The 17,390-nt window shown below is 41.8% G+C and overlaps 1 protein-coding gene across 1 annotated transcript in view; it reads left to right on the forward strand.

Moving 5' to 3' along the window:
• The window catches only part of GREB1L (GREB1 like retinoic acid receptor coactivator), a 278,077-nt gene that overhangs the window by 199,427 nt on the left and 61,260 nt on the right, over positions 1-17,390 (forward strand). The window contains exons 9-17 of the mRNA XM_062201447.1: positions 103-231; positions 2,109-2,225; positions 2,826-2,945; positions 3,995-4,132; positions 6,018-6,203; positions 11,419-11,745; positions 12,734-12,862; positions 13,752-13,886; positions 16,057-16,254. Of these exons, the coding sequence (XP_062057431.1) occupies positions 103-231; positions 2,109-2,225; positions 2,826-2,945; positions 3,995-4,132; positions 6,018-6,203; positions 11,419-11,745; positions 12,734-12,862; positions 13,752-13,886; positions 16,057-16,254 (1,479 nt within the window). The remainder of the gene's footprint in view (positions 1-102; positions 232-2,108; positions 2,226-2,825; positions 2,946-3,994; positions 4,133-6,017; positions 6,204-11,418; positions 11,746-12,733; positions 12,863-13,751; positions 13,887-16,056; positions 16,255-17,390) is intronic.

The following is a 17,390-nucleotide window of genomic DNA, read 5'->3' on the forward strand; positions in this document are numbered from 1 at the left end:
AAATTTTACAGCCTACTTTTTATCAACTCACACTTGTTGAATTAACTTCCTTCCTGCATATATAAACGGTTGCTAATTTAAACAACCTCTTTCATTTTAAAGATTCGCCAATTCTCAGTCCAGCTAATTCTGCAATCAATTTAAGTGGAGCTCAGGACCTGACCCGGAATAAGAATGTTGTGAAACCACTGGCTTTATCTTTGCAGGTTATAGGGAAGACATTTCCTGCAGGTGATGTTTTCCTCACTTATATTTCTTTGATAAATACCTAGTGTATAAAAGACTTGTGTACAATTTGACAAATTGATAGAATAAAACAGAAGCTGCTTCCACCTGCCAGTGGGGCTATCTACAGCAATGTATTACTGTACAAAGTTTGTGTTCTCTATGTTCCAACTGCAAGAATCAGGGGATTATATTTGGCACACTAAAGAAACAAAGCAATTTGATTCCGTTCAACAAACATTTCTTGGGCACCTGCTGTGCTTAGGAACTGAGGGTACAAAGATAAATTAAGACTGAATCCTGACTACTGATGTCCCTGTAGTCTAACCTGGAGGGTGGGGGAAGAGCCTATATTAAGATATTTTCAAGGTACTGCAGCCTGCATGTTAGGGAATAATCAAGAGTGAGTTCCTGGAGGGACCTGGTCTTTAATGATGAGGAGACACATGTTGTATGTAGGATTGGAGAAAGGGCATTTCAAATTCAGGGAACATCAAGAACGAAGGTGAAAAGGAAAAGAAGGGAAAAGTAAGGGGGAGTGGACAGCATGATGTGTGTAAAAACTTACCACTTTGGACTTTTTTAGAACTACAAAATGTTAAAATTCCATGAGTGGCAGGAGGTGAGCCAGTTGTGGGCAGGGGAATAGTCACTGGAAGCCAGGCTAAGATGGATGAATTTTTTTCTATAACTTAAGGAGCAAAGGAATGACATAGTCATAGTCATAGTCCCACTGCACCACAACGCCTGTCCCACTGTTCATTTTAAGTATAATGTTTAATTGTAGTTTTAAAGAGTCACATTTTTAAAAAGATTTATTTTATTTATTTGAAAGGCAGTATGAGAGAGAGAGAGGGAGAGAGATTCCAAATGGCCACAGTGGTTGGAGCTGAATCAGTCTGAAGCCAGGAGCCAGGGGCTTCTTCCAGGTCTCCCATGTGAGTGCAGGGGCCCAAGGACTTGGCCATCTTCAGCTGCTTTTACCAAGCCATTAGTGGAGAGCTGGATTGGAAGTAGAGCAGCCAGGACTTCTAACTGGCAGCATATAGGGATGCCTGTGTTGCAGTTGACAGCTTAACTCATTATGCCACAATGCTGGCCCCAAGTCATTTTCTGTTGAAAATACATACAGAAATATTTAACAGTGAGATGATTTGATAAATCCATTTGCTTCAAAATAATCTAGAATGCGTGTATGTGTATATGGGGTGGGGAAGGAGGTTTGGGGCTATGCGTTGATAAATATTGAAGCTGGGTGATGAGTATTTAGAAATTTATTAGGGGCTGGCGCTGTGGCATAGCTGGTAAAGCCACCACCTACAATGCTTTCATCCCATGTGGGTGCTGGTTTGAGACCTGGCTGCTCTACTTCTGATCCAGCTCTCTGCTATGGCCTGGTAAAGCAGTAGAAGATGGCCCAAGTCCTTGGGCACCTTCACCCATGTGGGAGACCAGGAAGAAGGTCCTGGCTCCTGGCTTCAGATCTGCCCAGCTCTGACCATTGCAGCCATTTGCCTCTCTCTAACTCTGCCTTTCAAATAAGTAAATAAATCTTTTCTAAAAAAAAGTTTATTTATATTTCTCTCTCCTGTATATATTTGAAATTTTCCATGGTATATAAGAATTTTTTTTCCTTCCTTCCAACCACCATCTCCAACTACTTCTTTGAAAATTATCCTAAAAGATCTCTTGGGACCCTATAATTTCCTGAAATTATGGATGACATTTAATTTCAATGAAGATACGACTTTGATGACCATAGTTGGTTTTACACAACTGGGCTGAGTCCTATCAGTAAGATTTCTTTTAACCCTAGAGTCTGACGATTGTGAGATGCCCTGTCCAGCTCTGTTGTGAGTGGCTCCCTTTCTCTTGTGCTACAGATGCTGCTAATGGAAACAGTAGCCACGGAGGGAAGAGCAGTGCCCCGAGCTCCACGCTCCCCCGCCCAGGGAATTACTCTTTGTCACCAAGGCCTAGTCAGGCATCAGGAGACCAAGGTACAGTACCCATCTTAGAGTCTTTAAGTAATGCACTTAATGATGGCAAAGCATGTTGCAAATTTTGGAGCAGTGATTATCTGACAACATCCTCTAGGGTTTTCCTTAGCTTGTCATATAATATTTTGAAAGTTTATGGTTGCTGTGAACAGTAGTGATTATCTTTATGATTCTACATGGTTGAGTGTAACTGGTGAGTAATGTTGAAACAAATGTATGCGGAAGTGTCTTGGAAAAAAAACATAGACTTTGCTGACAAAACTACAGGATTTAAAGTTCTTCTCTATTGTGTGACCATGGGCAAATCTGAGCCTTCCTTACTCCAGTTACAAAATGGGTATAACAATAATGCTCATTCCACAACTTTAGAGTCATTGATAGAATCAAATTAAAGAATCCAGGTAAAATTGTAAACCAGCACATAGATGTTGGTGTGATATTAGGTGCTAAGTTAGCTTGGCTTTTTCTAAATTTATCTTTAACTCTGGAAGGAGGACTTTGATTTTTCTGAGTGTAATTATCTATGGTCCTGTGCCACTTTGGCATTCCTTATGTTTTACAAAATGCTGAGGACACAGCCATCTTTCTTTTTGCTTTCAGCTCCCATGTTCATTTCTGGGCCACCAAAGAAACGGCACCGAGGGTGGTATCCTGGATCACCCGTCCCCCAACCTGGTTTAGTTGTACCTGTTCCTACAGTTCGCCCTCTTTCAAGAACTGGTAAGATTTTAATAGAAGACAGATTTTTTTTAAGTTTTTTTCTTAATTTGCAGATATCCCTTCTATTCTTTCTCTGAACCTCTGAAGATAAACTTCTTTAACTAATCATTGGGTCTAGCGGATTATCAAATTATTGATAGTAGCTACTATTTTGTCCCCATCACATCTGCCTTTCCTACAAGAACATATACCATCACAATTGATCTTAATTCAACCTTTAACTTAGTTTTAGCCCAAAACATTAATAAGCTATTTATTATAGAGGGCATAATGCTACCAACATGCCATCATAGAACAAAAAAATGGACTTGCTTTGCCAGTGGTGACGTTAGATTTGCCTTCCTGTGTTCTAGTTCTTTATGTGACTAAGGCTTGTTATTTCTGGTCTTCGTGCTTCAGTCTTTAGATGGAAATCTGAAAAAACAACTTGTTCTCTTTTATAATACCCATACTCTGGCCATTTGGTACTCACACATTTAAATGTTCAAATGTTTGCCTACCTTGCTGTATTAAACACAGATTATTGTAAATATTAGTTTTATAAGAGCCTTTAAATGCTTACATTTGTTAGAATAAACTGTTCTCTACATAAAGAACTTAGATACACAAAGAATCATGCCAGTATTCTGTGGTTGCCCCTTGGTAGTGTTGATCAGTGTCCTTCACACTTTACCATGAATTTCAAAATTTATGTAATGAGCAGAAATGTCTTTGATAATCTGGGAGAAAAAGATAAAATACAAAAGCAAAATCCAAAAGATTGCATGTGGAAGAAAAAAAAAAAAACAACTAGAAGGAAAGCCACCAAAATGCTAAATAATAGTTATCTCCAGAGGATATGATCCTATCATTATCATATTGACTTTTTCCTCCTTTGGTTTTTCTCACTTCTGATTTTGTATTATACACATGAATTACTCTAATTAAAAAATGAGCTTTTAGACTTCAAAGAGTTATTTATTAAAAGTGTTAAAATTACATTGCATTCTGTTGTATTTCATTTTTCTTCCATGATTAATGCTTCTTGTTGAACAACTTCTGTTTTCCAGAGCCCTTTTTATCTAACCCAGTTCCACAGACCCCATTAACTGGAATTTTACAACCTCGGCCCATTCCTGCAGGGGAAACTGTAATTGTTCCTGAAAACCTGCTGAGTAACTCAGGAGTTAGACCAGTTATTCTTATAGGTAAGGCAAAAGGAATTCAAGTTGTCTGTTTTTTTGAATCTAGGAATGTTTCTCCATTTTACTGTTTGTATGTTTATTCATGTATTCATGAATATATTCATCTATCCCGCCACTGATTCTTTCAGCTTTTATTGGTCAATTCCTCATGCTACAAGGGTACTTTCAAAAAGTTTAGATGTTTATTTTGGAGTAAAAAAATTTCTTTTGAAATGCTTTCATAGTTTTTTTACAATACACATTTTTCCGTGAACCTTTGGAAGACCCCTGGTATATAGTAAACTTGTAATTAGAAGTTGAGAATAAGGCCAAGTCTTGCCCTCAAGGAGTGCTGTTTAGTGAGGGAGTCTAACCTCCCATTAACCATTGGAGTTAGTAAATAGCCATTACAACACACTCTGATAAGAGCTGGTAGAGGTTCACAGCCAAGAGCTACTGGAGCTCAAAGGAGAGAGGGCTTACCTCTGCCTACAGGAGTCTGTGCAGACGTGATGTCCTGGAGGTCTGTAAGAGTGGACAGAGGGGGAGGGGACATTCCAGCCGAAGAGAGCTAAACCACAGAAGACAAATAACAAGCTAAGCCAGCTAACAGACCTCACTCAGGAGAACCAAGAGGCCTCCAGGTGTAGGTCTGAACCATAGAGAAACACCTGTGAGTTAGCATCTTTAAGGAGCTTGAGTCCTTCCAGGCTATCAATAGACAGAAATTTTAAAAGTTAGGAGCCTTTTTGTACCCACATCAAGGGTCTTCTTGTTTAGGGGCAAGCATAGGCCAGTAGGAGACTGCCTGCTATACCTTCAGGAGGAAATAGATAGGGTGTTTAAGCTCCATAGGTCTTTAAGGTGTGTTTACAGGAGGTGTTATCTTGCATCTTGTGGCTGGACTGAGCCCACAGACTTGGGTGGTTTTGCTTGAAGTCCTACCCTTTATCAAGCTGCCATATCCACCAATCCTGGATCTGTAGGTACTGGAGGAATCCCTCTTGCTTGAATTCCATATGTTTCAGGAAGTTCTTATCAAACATTGGCATACTTCAAATAAGCCTTGAAGAGATACGTGGAACAGGAGGCCCTTTGGTCTTGTGGTATCTGCCTCTCACAGAGGGACTGTCCTCTGTGCCACACACCAAAGCATATTATGTTTTCAACCTATTTTTACCCTATCTTCTTCTAAGATAATCTGAGGCTATTTACTGACATTCAGAAGGAAAATCTGACAAAAATACCTAAGATAGCAAAAGGAATAGGACCCTCCATGCACGTACAACTGGCAGGATAGAATATGGCCGTTGATCAATGAAATTAGTATATGTGTGGTTTTTTAAAGCTAACTTCAGGAAGTAAAACATGTTACTTATAGTTTGTTTTCTGACCTCTCACATGAAAAGAAAGCTGATCAGGAGGAACTTTATCAGAAAATGTTTTATCATTGCAGTTTTACAAAGGATACCGAGATGTTTTATAAACTCATCTATCTTCCCTGGCAGAGACAGAATGTTAACCTGTCCCTTCTGTGGGGAACAGATAAAACCATTGCAATAGTTTGTTTCATGTTCATCTGACTTAATATAAAGGTGGAATTTGAAGCATCCAAATGAATTCACTAAGATGGAGATATAAGGGTACTTCAAAAAGATCGTGGGAAATGGAACTAAAAGATAAGTTTATTTTGGTGCAAAAAATTTTTGAAATCCATGCATGGTTTTTTCATAATATGCATTTTCCTTGAACTTCTTTGAAGACTTCTCATATTTGAGTGATTTGCTTAGCAGCTATCTAAGAGGACGTGGAATTTTATTGAACAGTTTTGATCCTAGTTGAGCAAGTTTACCTTGTTGTACCTCTAAATGAAATATTAAGCTGTATACTTCTGCTTCTACTGGGGCAGGCTATGGCACTTTACCCTATTTCTATGGAAATGTTGGTGACATTGTTGTGAGTCCTCTGCTGGTGAATTGTTACAAGATTCCACAGTTGGAAAACAAAGATTTGGAACAATTAGGGCTGACAGGCAGCCAACTCCTGAGTGTGGAAAATATGATTCTTCTGACAATACAGTATCTTGTGCGGTTGGGTAAGTTATTTTTGATAATCGTTTGCTGGTGACTGTTTTTTATTCTTTTTGTAATATGTTTTTTCCTTATTTCTCACATTCATCCACCCATCTCCTATTTTCCTCCTTTCACATCTAATTTTTTATTTTCCTTTATCCCATTCTCTTTGACTTTCCCCCTTTCCTTTCTTGCTTTTCTGGGTCCTAAAAAAGATGAAGTGCTCCACCTAGCGTCCAGTTTCATGATGTTTCTAAGGTCTCCAAAGTACAGCTTTTAGGTTATACCATTGGCACCCTCCTTTGGGTGATCTGGCAGACTACCCTTCTGAAAGCACGGCTGTCATTTGGAGTACAAGTCATAGGCATTGTCTGAGACAATTATCTTCCAGTTTTTCACTTAGCCTTTATGATTATGATTATGATTATTAAGCAAAAAGATAGATAGCACTCCCATCCACTGTTCCACTCCCTAAATGCCTGCAGTGGTCAGGGCTGGATTGGAGCTAGGTTGAAGCCAGGTGGGGGTTAGGGCCGAAGCTGCATCTGGAACCAGGAACTCAAAATGGGTCACCCACATGGGTGGCAGGAATCCAATTGCTTGGGTCATCACTGCTGCCTCCCATAATCTGTATTACCAGGAAGATGGAATCGGGAGCTGGAGCCAGGAATCAGACCCAGCACTCCAGTGGGGGATGCAGCGCCGTAGCTGGTGTCTTAACAGCTGGGCTAAATGCCCTCCTCCACTTAGCCTTTTCATCTTGTTTATCTACTGCTCTTACTTCCATTTTTTCCCTTCTCCTACTGTACCCTTTGATGTGGTCCCTTCATGCTTTCCTTCACTGAGGTAGTGACTGTGGACCTCCCTGGAAGGCTCCCTTGGCTTTAGGGTAAGAGGGACACATAGGTCATGAACCTTTCACTTCCTTTATTTGAAATACCCTCCTGAGCCCCTCAGTGGGTATATGCAAGTGCCCTGACAATACTGTAGTGGTTTGGCAGCATTTACATAGAAATGTCCTTTATTTTGCAAACTGCAGTAGGCCATCTACTATGCAACCTAATTATACACTCACTCCAGGACTTCAAGCCATTGAATAGTTTACTTAGAAAAATGTTAGAGATGCAAAATTACACCTGAAATTTTTGGTATGTATTCTCATGAAGTTTTTTAACGTTAGAAAATATTTCTGGTGTTAAATATGAAAACACCAAGCTAAACAGTGTTAAAAACGTTCAAAAGCTTCATCTTTCAGAGCACTGATTAGCAACCTTGGCTAGTACTTTCAGTTCCCTGAGAGGCTGCCTTGATGTGAGCTCTGCCTTGACATCAGCTTTTGAAACTTTGTAGCTTTCAGATTTACCATGAAAACCACCTGAGATGGTGGTTTGCATGATCTTGAACTTGCTAGTCGTTCTTATTGATGGATAATAAAATTGCAAAAATCACTTTGGTCTACAACTCATTTGATATCATAATTTTAGTGGCTTCACACAGATGTTGGATTGTGTTCCAAGAGCTAAAACCAGCTTCTAGATAAACACAGAATCAGTAAAACAAGGCTTCAGAGAGCAGTACAACCACAGCAAACCAAGCCACGACTATACCAGTTTTTTCGATCTTGACAATTTTTAAAAATCAAAGTCCAAGTTAATCGAGTGAATCAGATGGTCAAAATACAATATCTTCCTTTGAATTACTAAAGGTTCTTATCTTAAAAAACAGAACAGGAAAATCTCAAAAACCAAGAAGAGTTTTTTCTTTTCTTTTCCACCTAAACTTTGTACATTGGGACTTCTCTGCCCCTCAACAATAAACCATTCAAGAGTCCTTGGAAAAAAATGTCCGCCTCTGGAGGTTTTGAGAAGACAGAAAGAGTATTTTCATGTAGGCCATATATTGTAGACAATTAACAAATAAATATGGACTTTTAAAGGACAGTTTTACTACGTTGGAGGCTGAGTTACTTGAAACAGAGAAGAAAAGCAAGATTCTTCCAAAGGAACAGGCCTCTCCACCAGTCTCTTTAAACACATTTTTCTGTTATTTCACAATCTGAAAATCTTTTGAAGTAGATAATGAAATCAGAAAATCCAGAGATTCTTGGAGGGCCCTGAGTCTGCAGGAACCATGCCTTTTCCTATTAGGGTAGCTCTATCTGAAAAACTATCAGAACTAATGCCTAGGCTAAACTGAGTTACTGGAGACAAGCACTTAAATGGAAAAAACACTATTATCAAGCTTGCAAAAAGTGGAGAAAAGGTTCCTGCAATTTAGCTGTAATGACTGAGGATGAAGAAGTGATGATCAGTGATTGGAAGCAAGGCATTTTACTCAAAGAAGAGTCAAACCTCATTTAAACTTTAATGCATCTCCCCAATTCTCGATTCCTAATAGTGACTCAGTCAAAACTCCATAAAAGTGAGTCTTCAGACAACAGAGATTCTGTGAACTTGTTAGATAATTTTATTTTCCTAGAATGCCTTTATATTTGGAATTAATGATACTTCCTAATACAACATGATACTTAATCCTGGTTTGGAGTGGGTTTTATGGATACAACTGTTAACTCTGTCTCTGAGCCTTTAGATTGTCAGTGAGAGACATTAGGGAGTTGGAGACAGTCAGGGCCACCTGCTCTTGAGCTGCCGTGTGTTCTGGTGGAAGAAAGATTTAAATAGTTGACCACTTGGTGTTCATTTGACGTGGTCATTCCAGATCTATCCACTTTGAGTGTAGTGCCCACTACCATGATGCTAATTTGATAAAGCTGAATGAAGATTAGAAGTGATGATAAAGAAAAAGACATCTACCTTCCCCTAGCAAGTAGTCAGGAAAGACATGATAAGAATAAATATAAGTATTTTAATTTTCTTACCTTTCTAATATGAGGATTAGAAAAATCTGTCAATGAGGAGTCCACTCTCCTACCTCTCCCTGGTCTCCAGCCAACCCTGGAAAAATTGTTTTCTTCGATTAAAATGGCGTACTTGTTAAATGTATCACATTTTACTTAATTTTGTTTATCTTAAAAACATTACTAAGCCACACATTTTCTTCCTTTTCCAGAAAAGATAGACAGGGTCAGGGAGGCCACTAAAAGCCATTAGAGGAAGGGAAGATTTCTGATTCTCTGCAGGTGCTGCCTCCTTGTCCAGAAGTCCAGTCCCGTGTCCCCATGTTCTTTCCTAAGGGCTTTAGCCCTGGTTCTGAGTCTGTTGCTTCTCCTGGGTCATGGGGTCCGTGTCTGTTTAGATGCCAGGATTTCAAAGCTGGGGTTCCCACAACAAAAGGAATGACTGACTACAGGGAGTGAATGTATTGATTCCCATTGGTTTCCATTTAAGCTAAATGCAGAAACCTCAGTTTATTTGTGCTATTTGGATGTCATACATTGACTTGCTTATTTTGTTCTGAAGACTGGTTTCATTTCTAAAGAGAATAAGAAGCAAAATCCCCCAATTCCAGTAAAAACTTAGCTCTAACCATAACTGGGGGTGAGGACCAAATGTCATATCTATCAATCCAGAATATGGAAAATAACTCGATTATAGAAGTGTTCTCTAACTGGGGAAGGTATGAGGCTGCTGAAATGTAAATTAGGACTGAAAGATAATTTCCCTGTGGGTGTTATTCATGAAATCAGATACAGAGGCAATGCATTATGAATAAAATGAGAAATGAAACCTTAAGTTCGTTAACACTAGGTTGGCTTCTTGTTTCGTTAGGCGTGAATCGCGTCATTATTGCCTTGATTAACACAAGCACTATGCCCCCTGCAATCTCCCAATACACATAGTAGAAGTGATGCTCACTTAGTACATCTCCCTTTAAAGAGATCAGAAATAGAATAGAGGACAAGAGAAGCCTGTTTAAAAAAAAAAGAAAGAAATGAAGTAGAAAGAGCCAGCATTGTGGTGTAGCAGGAAAAGCATCTCATGTGGGCACAGGTTCAAGTGCTAGCTGCTCCATTCCCAATCCAGCTCCTTGCTAATGTGCCTGGAAAACAGAGGGAGATGACCCAAGTGCTAGGGCCCTTGCCACCCATGTGGAACACCACATGGAGTTCCTGGCTTCTGGTTTTGACCTGGTTCAACCCTGGCAGTTGCAGCCATTTGGGGAGTGAATCAGCAAATGGAAGATATTTCTTTCTTTTTTTTTTTTTTTAATTTATTTATTGGCCGGTGCCGTGGCTCAATAGGCTAATCCTCCGCCTTGCAGCACCGGCACACCGGGTTCTAGTCCCGGTCAGGGCGCCGGATTCTGTCCCGGTTGCCCCTCTTCCAGGCCAGCTCTCTGCTGTGGCCAGGGAGTGCAGTGGAGGATGGCCCAAGTGCTTGGGCCCTGCACCCCATGGGAGACCAGGAGAAGCACCTGGCTCCTGGCTTCGGATCAGCTCGGTGCGCCGGCCGTGGCGGTCATTGGAGGGTGAACCAACGGCAAAGGAAGACCTTTCTGTCTCTCTCTCTCACTGTCCACTCTGCCTGTCAAAAAAAAAAAAAAAGATTTATTTATTTATTTGAAAGGCAGAGTTACGCAGGGAGAGAAGAAGAGGCAGAGAGAGAGAGGTCTTCCATCCGCTGGTTCACTCCCCTGATGGCCGCAACAGCCAGAGCTGCGCCGATCCAAAGCCAGAAGCCAGGAGCTTCTTCTGGGTCTCCCACATGGGTGCAGGGGCCCAAGGACTTGGGCCATCTTCTACTGCTTTCCCAGGCCATAGCAGAAAGCTGGATTGGAAGTGGAGCAGCTGGGACTTGAACCGACGTCCATATGGGATGCTGGCACTGCAGGCAGTGGTTTTATCCAGCCCCGAAGATATTTCTCCCTCCACCCCATCCCTGTCTCTGTGTCTCTCCCACTCTATCACTCTGCCTTTCAACTAAATAAAAATAAATATTTGTTTAAAAGTTGAAGCAGAGAGAGAAGAGAGAAAGTGACTTCACAATGGGGAATGATTAATAGGTGATCAGTCCTTGGGGCCACTCAAACAAAGCTTATTTGCCAGTGGGAGGATAGTAGGCTACAGGTTGGGTGTGGGGGGGAGAAGGGGTTGCAAAATGATGATGAACTTAAAAATCGGCCTGCTATAGATTTATTGAATTGTGAATCTCACTTGCTGCTGCCCTGGCAAGGCCAGACCACATGATTTAGTGACTTCCCCAGCTGCAAGAGAATGGTGTGGGTGTGTGCCTCTCCCCGTGATTTTTAAAATTCTAGCTGTAACTCTTTTCACTATAGGTCCTGATCAAATACCTCTGAGGGAAGAATTTGAGCAAATTATGCTGAAAGCTATGCAGGAATTTACTCTGAGAGAGCGAGCCCTGCAGCTCGGTGCTCAGTGTGTACCTGTGTCACCGGGACAGCTCCCCTGGCTTGCTAGATTGATTGCCAGCGTTTCTCAGGACTTGGTTCATGTGATCGTGACCCAGAACTCCTTGGCGGAGGGCATTTCAGAGACACTGAGGACTCTCAGTGAAATGAGACACTATCAAAGGCTACCAGATTATGTGGTGGCAATTTGTGCGTCAAAAATCAGAGGAAATGAATTTTGTGTTGTGGTGTTAGGTGAGTAACTGTTTAATCCATTCATTCAATCACTTGTCCATCTGAAAGATATTAATTGGCTGTCTTAGGTATTCACATAATCAACTGGTAGTTATTTGTTCCAATTTGGATCCTTCCTCCTAATTTTAATTCTTCTTTTCCTCCTCAGATCAGAGTCTTATAGCTTTTGGTTTGGCTGGTGTCCCCGTCAGCTGGCTCTGGGAGCATTATTTCAAAGCTCATCCTAGTAACAGATACCTTTGTCTCATATTACTCCTGCCCTTAAAAGGCTCTGGAGATGTTACCAGCCTAGCATGTGGTAAAGCCAGTGCCACAGGTGGCCTAAGCCGGTTGAGATTTGCCAGAAAGTTAGCTCTGCTAGTCCCTCCTCCCTGAGGTGTCTGTTTAATGTTATGGCATTGACTCCAAAGAAAAGCCTCGGAAAGTTGGTATAAAATGTGGGGTTTTTTGGTTGTTGTTTTTAAGCTGTGCTGATTCTCAATCAGGCGCTAAGCTGGGTAGCCAGGTGGGCTCAGTGTTGCTTCTCCCTTCTCTGTAGCGAACGGCACTAAGCCGCTTCAGTTTGGCAAGGCCTGTCTGGTTGTCTTTCTGTACTATGCATATTTTCACAGAAATTCATCAGACACCATTAATTTTGTTCATTTTCATTTGTAAAAACAACCACCTAAATTTATATTTTAAAGGCGACTATTCATTGTAACCATGAAAACACAATTTTATCAGGTTTTCCATGCTCTTTCCTTAGCTTGTAAACCCACACATGTGTATGTTTTAAGCTACAAACACAAAGTATGCTTTTCCCCTTGATCTGTTTCTGTCTGTGTTCTTCAAATTGACACGTCAAAGGCTGCCTCTTTTGATGTAGCATGGGTTTCTTAACCAAGACCCTATGGTTATGCACTTTGTCTCCAGCTGTTACGTTATAAATAAAATTCCCGTGAACATCTGTTCTCCTGACAGGTCCTCTCTTCTCCCCTCTGTGCTACAGGTCAGCATCAGTCCCGGGCTCTGGCAGAGAGCATGCTCACCACAAGTGAGTTTTTGAAAGAAATTAGTTATGAGCTCATCACAGGAAAGGTCAGTTTCCTGGCCTCACATTTCAAAACCACGTCATTAGGTGAGTGGTTGTTAAACTCAGCGGCCGTGCCAGTCCCTAGCTGCGTGACTGAGTTTAAATCTTAGCCTGTCAAGGATGTGAGTGTGGAGTGTGAGCCTGAAAGCTGAGCTTTCGTTTGGAGTGGTTCATCCTGAGTATTTTGTTACTAACACCACAGGAAGCAGCAGGGGTTCCAGAGAAAGGCACCTCGGTGCTAGAAGCAAAGCTCTGCCGCCTTGCTGAGTGACCTTGGGTGAATCTCTCTCCCCTGGGTCTCAGCTTTCTGATAACGTCATGTGCAGAGATAGAATCATTCCATTCTACCTGCTTTTGACTATTATGGAGGTCAAAAGAGATACAGTGTGTGAATGCATGACACTTGAAAACAATACCAATGTAGGGGAGCCGGCGCTGTAGCGTAGTGGGTAAAGCTGCCCCCTGCAGTGCCGGCATCCCATATGGGCACCAGTTCAAGTCCCGGCTACTCCACTTCCGATCCAGCTCTCTGCTATGGCCAAAAGTCCTTGGGCCCCTGCACCTGTGTAGGAGACCAGAAAGAATCTCCTGGCTCCTGGCTTCAGATCAATGAAGCTCTGGCCATTGTGGCCATCATGGAAGTGAACCAGCAGATGGAAGATCTCTCTCTCTGTCTCTCTCTCTCTCTCTCCCTCTCTGCCTCTGTCTCTGCCAATCTGCAACTCTGCCTTTCAAATAAATCTTTAAAAAAAATACCAATGTGGGTAGCTCTTGCCATCAACACTGCCACAACAATGACCAAGTATAAACTCTGGCATGAATTGCTGGCTGACCCACAACTTAATGAGAACCCAGCCTGACCACAAAACTCAGAAACTAATGAAAGCAATAACATGTCATTCCTTGTAACTTTCCTATCTCTATTTTGGAATAGGCGATGACCTGGACATGCTGCTGGAAAAAATGCAGCAAAGAAGAGGAGACAGTGTGGTTACCCCCTTCAATGGAGACCTTCATGAATGCGTGTCCCCTCGAGAGGCTGCTGCTATGATCCCCACACAAAACCTGGGTAATGTCGCCCCAGACAAGGAGGGGGAGATCCGTTGTTAGGATAGCCGTTGTAGAAGCAAAGTCACTCTGAGGGTTCTGAGGACTCTTCGGTGGGCTTTTCCTCATTGTCCACATGATAGATTTTATCTGAATTTTTAAAAATGCCTTACCACATCGCCCAGATCAAAGGTCTGGTTCTTGGTAAAAATCTGGTTCTTAAGATTAAAGTCTAAGTGAAAAGTAATGGCCTATTTTTTTCCCTCAAAAATTCCAGGGTTCTCGGTCCATTTTCCTTAACTCCCCCAATGGTGCCAGAGTGGCTGGGCCTGCTTGCAGGTTTCAAAGGACTGCCTGAAAGAGTTTAGGCTGCAGACTGTGGAAGGGTCCCTGGCTGCCTTTCCTTCACTTGTTCTCTGACTTGTAAAACACGCACAGTCTCAGGGAGAGGAGGCCTTCCTGGCAGGTGGAGCAGCAGCGCTGACCCATCATCTCCCCTACAAGTCAGGGGCCCAAAGGGGAGCTGAGGGCTGGGGTGAGGAGCTCGATCACTGAGTTGGATTCCTTTGGATTCCGATTCCTTCCCAGCTCACTGATTGGCAGACACAACATGGGAGAGGAGGGAAGAAGGACAGGAGAGAGTCTTGATGGGAAACAGACCCACATAAGCTGCTGCTGCTGGCCGCTTGGCTGTACTTGATAGGAATGCAGCATTTATATATGAGGATTTCCGGATAATAGTAGCATGGTTTGGCACCAGCTCTGTCATGAAAACAAATGCAAACACAGGCTATAATGTATTTTGACTTCTGGAGAGTATTTGGTAATTCAGTGGCCATCCAGATGATCTGAAATGTGTTATATTCACGGTTTTGAGTTACTAACAAATTTAGAATTTTAAAAATTCTCAGAATACTTATAGATTCCCAAGTACATAGTCTTGGCTCTGTTTGGAAAACGTTGTTGAAAGATGTTTTTGTGTTGCCTCAAACTTCAAAACTTGCTAAGTTAGATTCTACAGGCTTACGAATAGAAATTGTTGTTAGTCCTCAGCCATTCAACTTGTGAAATAATACAAAGCTTAACTAGAGCAGACTTATTTTCATTGGTGATCTTTGTAAAATCAAAAACCTATTTGGGTTACTATTGAAAACTGCAGCTTTGGGCTTTTCCAGTGAGTTTTTTCAGCCGGTAGGGCATGTCTTTGCCTTGGCTGCATTGCAGTTTGATTTTAGAAAATATTAATTAGCAGAGGTTAGTTAGGCCCTTGGAAATCTGTTTCAAACTGCCACATGTGTTCCCGCTAAAAAGCTGCCCTGTAAACTAGGATACAGCAGTCGTTGCCTGCTCACGTGTTACATTGACAAGCTTGTTTCTTTCATGGTGTGTGTATACGTGCACACACATATATGAGATTGATTGCTTGATTATATTTGCAGTAAAGGCTACTGACCTGCTTAGAGTATCCGGCAGTGTTTTCGTAATGCATCATCTGCTGGTGGCCAGCTAGCTATGTCGTGAGTCAGGCCTCTCCAGACGGTCCAGGCGTCAGCACTGGATTAGACCACAACCACCTAGACCTGTCAGGTCACAAGCACTGGCAAAGTCCAGTCAAGTAGGATGAAAGGTGAGGGACACATCTCCGTGACAACATGATGTGGAGCTCAGGAGACTATCTCAGACGCAGCTACCACTGACTTGCGGAAGAGGAAGTGTTTACCATGGTGTAATCCGGAGGAACTCAGACTCAGCACAATTACAGCTACAGCGTCAGCATCACCTCTCCCCTGGACAGGTCTGGGCTCAAAACTAACCTGTGCTGATGTTCCTTAAAACCTGGAAACTCGGCCCCTGCCAGAGATGAGTCCCGGCTCCCACTGCACAAGGGTGTGGTCAACCTCCACCACTGCTGTTCTGGAAAGGGGTGTCCTATGGGGCATTTGTGATATAAGCAATCAATTTTTAAAGGACACATTTGTTAAACTGCAGCACCCACTACTGAGCACATCTCAGCAGCATTTTTCAGGGGAAATTGGCCAATCTGTTAAAACTCAGTAGAAAGTAAAAAGAGCAAGTGAGGATTCTTGGTGATAGAGTATCACTTTAGCATATGTGTCACATGCCCCCAAACGGACTGATAGCAGCCATCAGGGAGAGAAATTAATTGTATTTTTATGACTTTTTTATTTTAGATTTAGATAATGAAACCTTCCAAATTTATCAACCACAGCTTACAGTTGCCAGAAAACTTTTATCCCAGGTGTGTGCTATTGCGGACAGTGGCAGCCAGAGCCTGGACCTCGGTCACTTCAGCAAAGTGGACTTCATCATCATTGTCCCGAGATCGGAGGTTCTGGTGCAGCAAACTCTTCAACGAGTTCGACAATCAGGTGAGAGGATCCAGCCTACAGCTAGCCCTAGATTCCCTCTGGCTCATCCTTTGTCTTAATCTAGCTTATAGGACAAGTCAAATTGTCTTCACTAATAAAGAGCATAAATCGAAAGAAAAGAAGGAAGGGAGGGAGGAAGGGAAGAAGAAAAAAAGAGAGAGAGAGAAATCAATCATAAGCACTTAAGCACTTTAAATGTTATTTTGAATTTACCTGTAAGTTTACTCTCCAAGTACTCTGACCTATTTCCCTCCAAGGTCAAGGATAAAAGGATGTACATGTTTGCCAACCACAGTTAAGTCCATGATGTAATCCATGGACTGGAATCTGTCATTCATTTATGAAAAGACATTTTCATGCAATGATGGGCTCTGTACCACCTGACCTACTTCTAGCTCAGATAGACCACATTTTTCATAGGTGGATTTTTGGACATTTACGTATTAGCAGCATATTTTCAACCTCAAAACCGGAGCACCATCCTGCATGTCAGCAATGAGAAGCCTCACTGAAAAAAATACAAGGTTAAAGTTATTCCTAAGAACTTTAAAAGTATAGAGGAAATTCTTGCGCCAGAAAAATGCTAAAAGGAAAGAAAATAAAAATTTTATGAGTGTGGTAACCCTAACCCTAACCCTAACCCTAACCCTAACCCTTTTCAAAAATAAAATTTGCTTGGGATTACAAGAAGCTATGAGGAATTTAGAAAATTGCAACAGCTTGGTTGGGCATTGTGGCAGAGTGGGTTAAGGCTCTGCTTGGAATATCCACAGTCCATATTGGAGTGCCTGGGGTTGAGTTCTGCCTCCACTTCCAATCCAGCTTCCTGATAGTGTGCACAGTGGGAGGCAGCAAATGATGGCTCAAGTACTTGGGTCCCTACTATTCATGTTGGAGACCCAGATGGAGTTTCTGGTACCTGGCTTCAGCCTGGCCTAGCCCCAGCTGTTCCAGGCATTTAGGGAGTGAACCAGCAGATGGAAATTTGGATGTGTGTGGTCTCTGTCTCTCTCTTTCTCTCAAATACATAGAAATAAACTTTTTTTTAAAAAATACAACTGGCTTTGGCATACATATTGAAATTTTTGCTTTAAAATCACTTTTATATTAAAAAGTAACCATTTTACTTCAGAAAA

The sequence above is a fragment of the Lepus europaeus genome, chromosome 9, assembly GCF_033115175.1.
Source record: "Lepus europaeus isolate LE1 chromosome 9, mLepTim1.pri, whole genome shotgun sequence".
In the NCBI taxonomy this organism is placed as follows: Eukaryota; Metazoa; Chordata; class Mammalia; order Lagomorpha; family Leporidae; genus Lepus; species Lepus europaeus.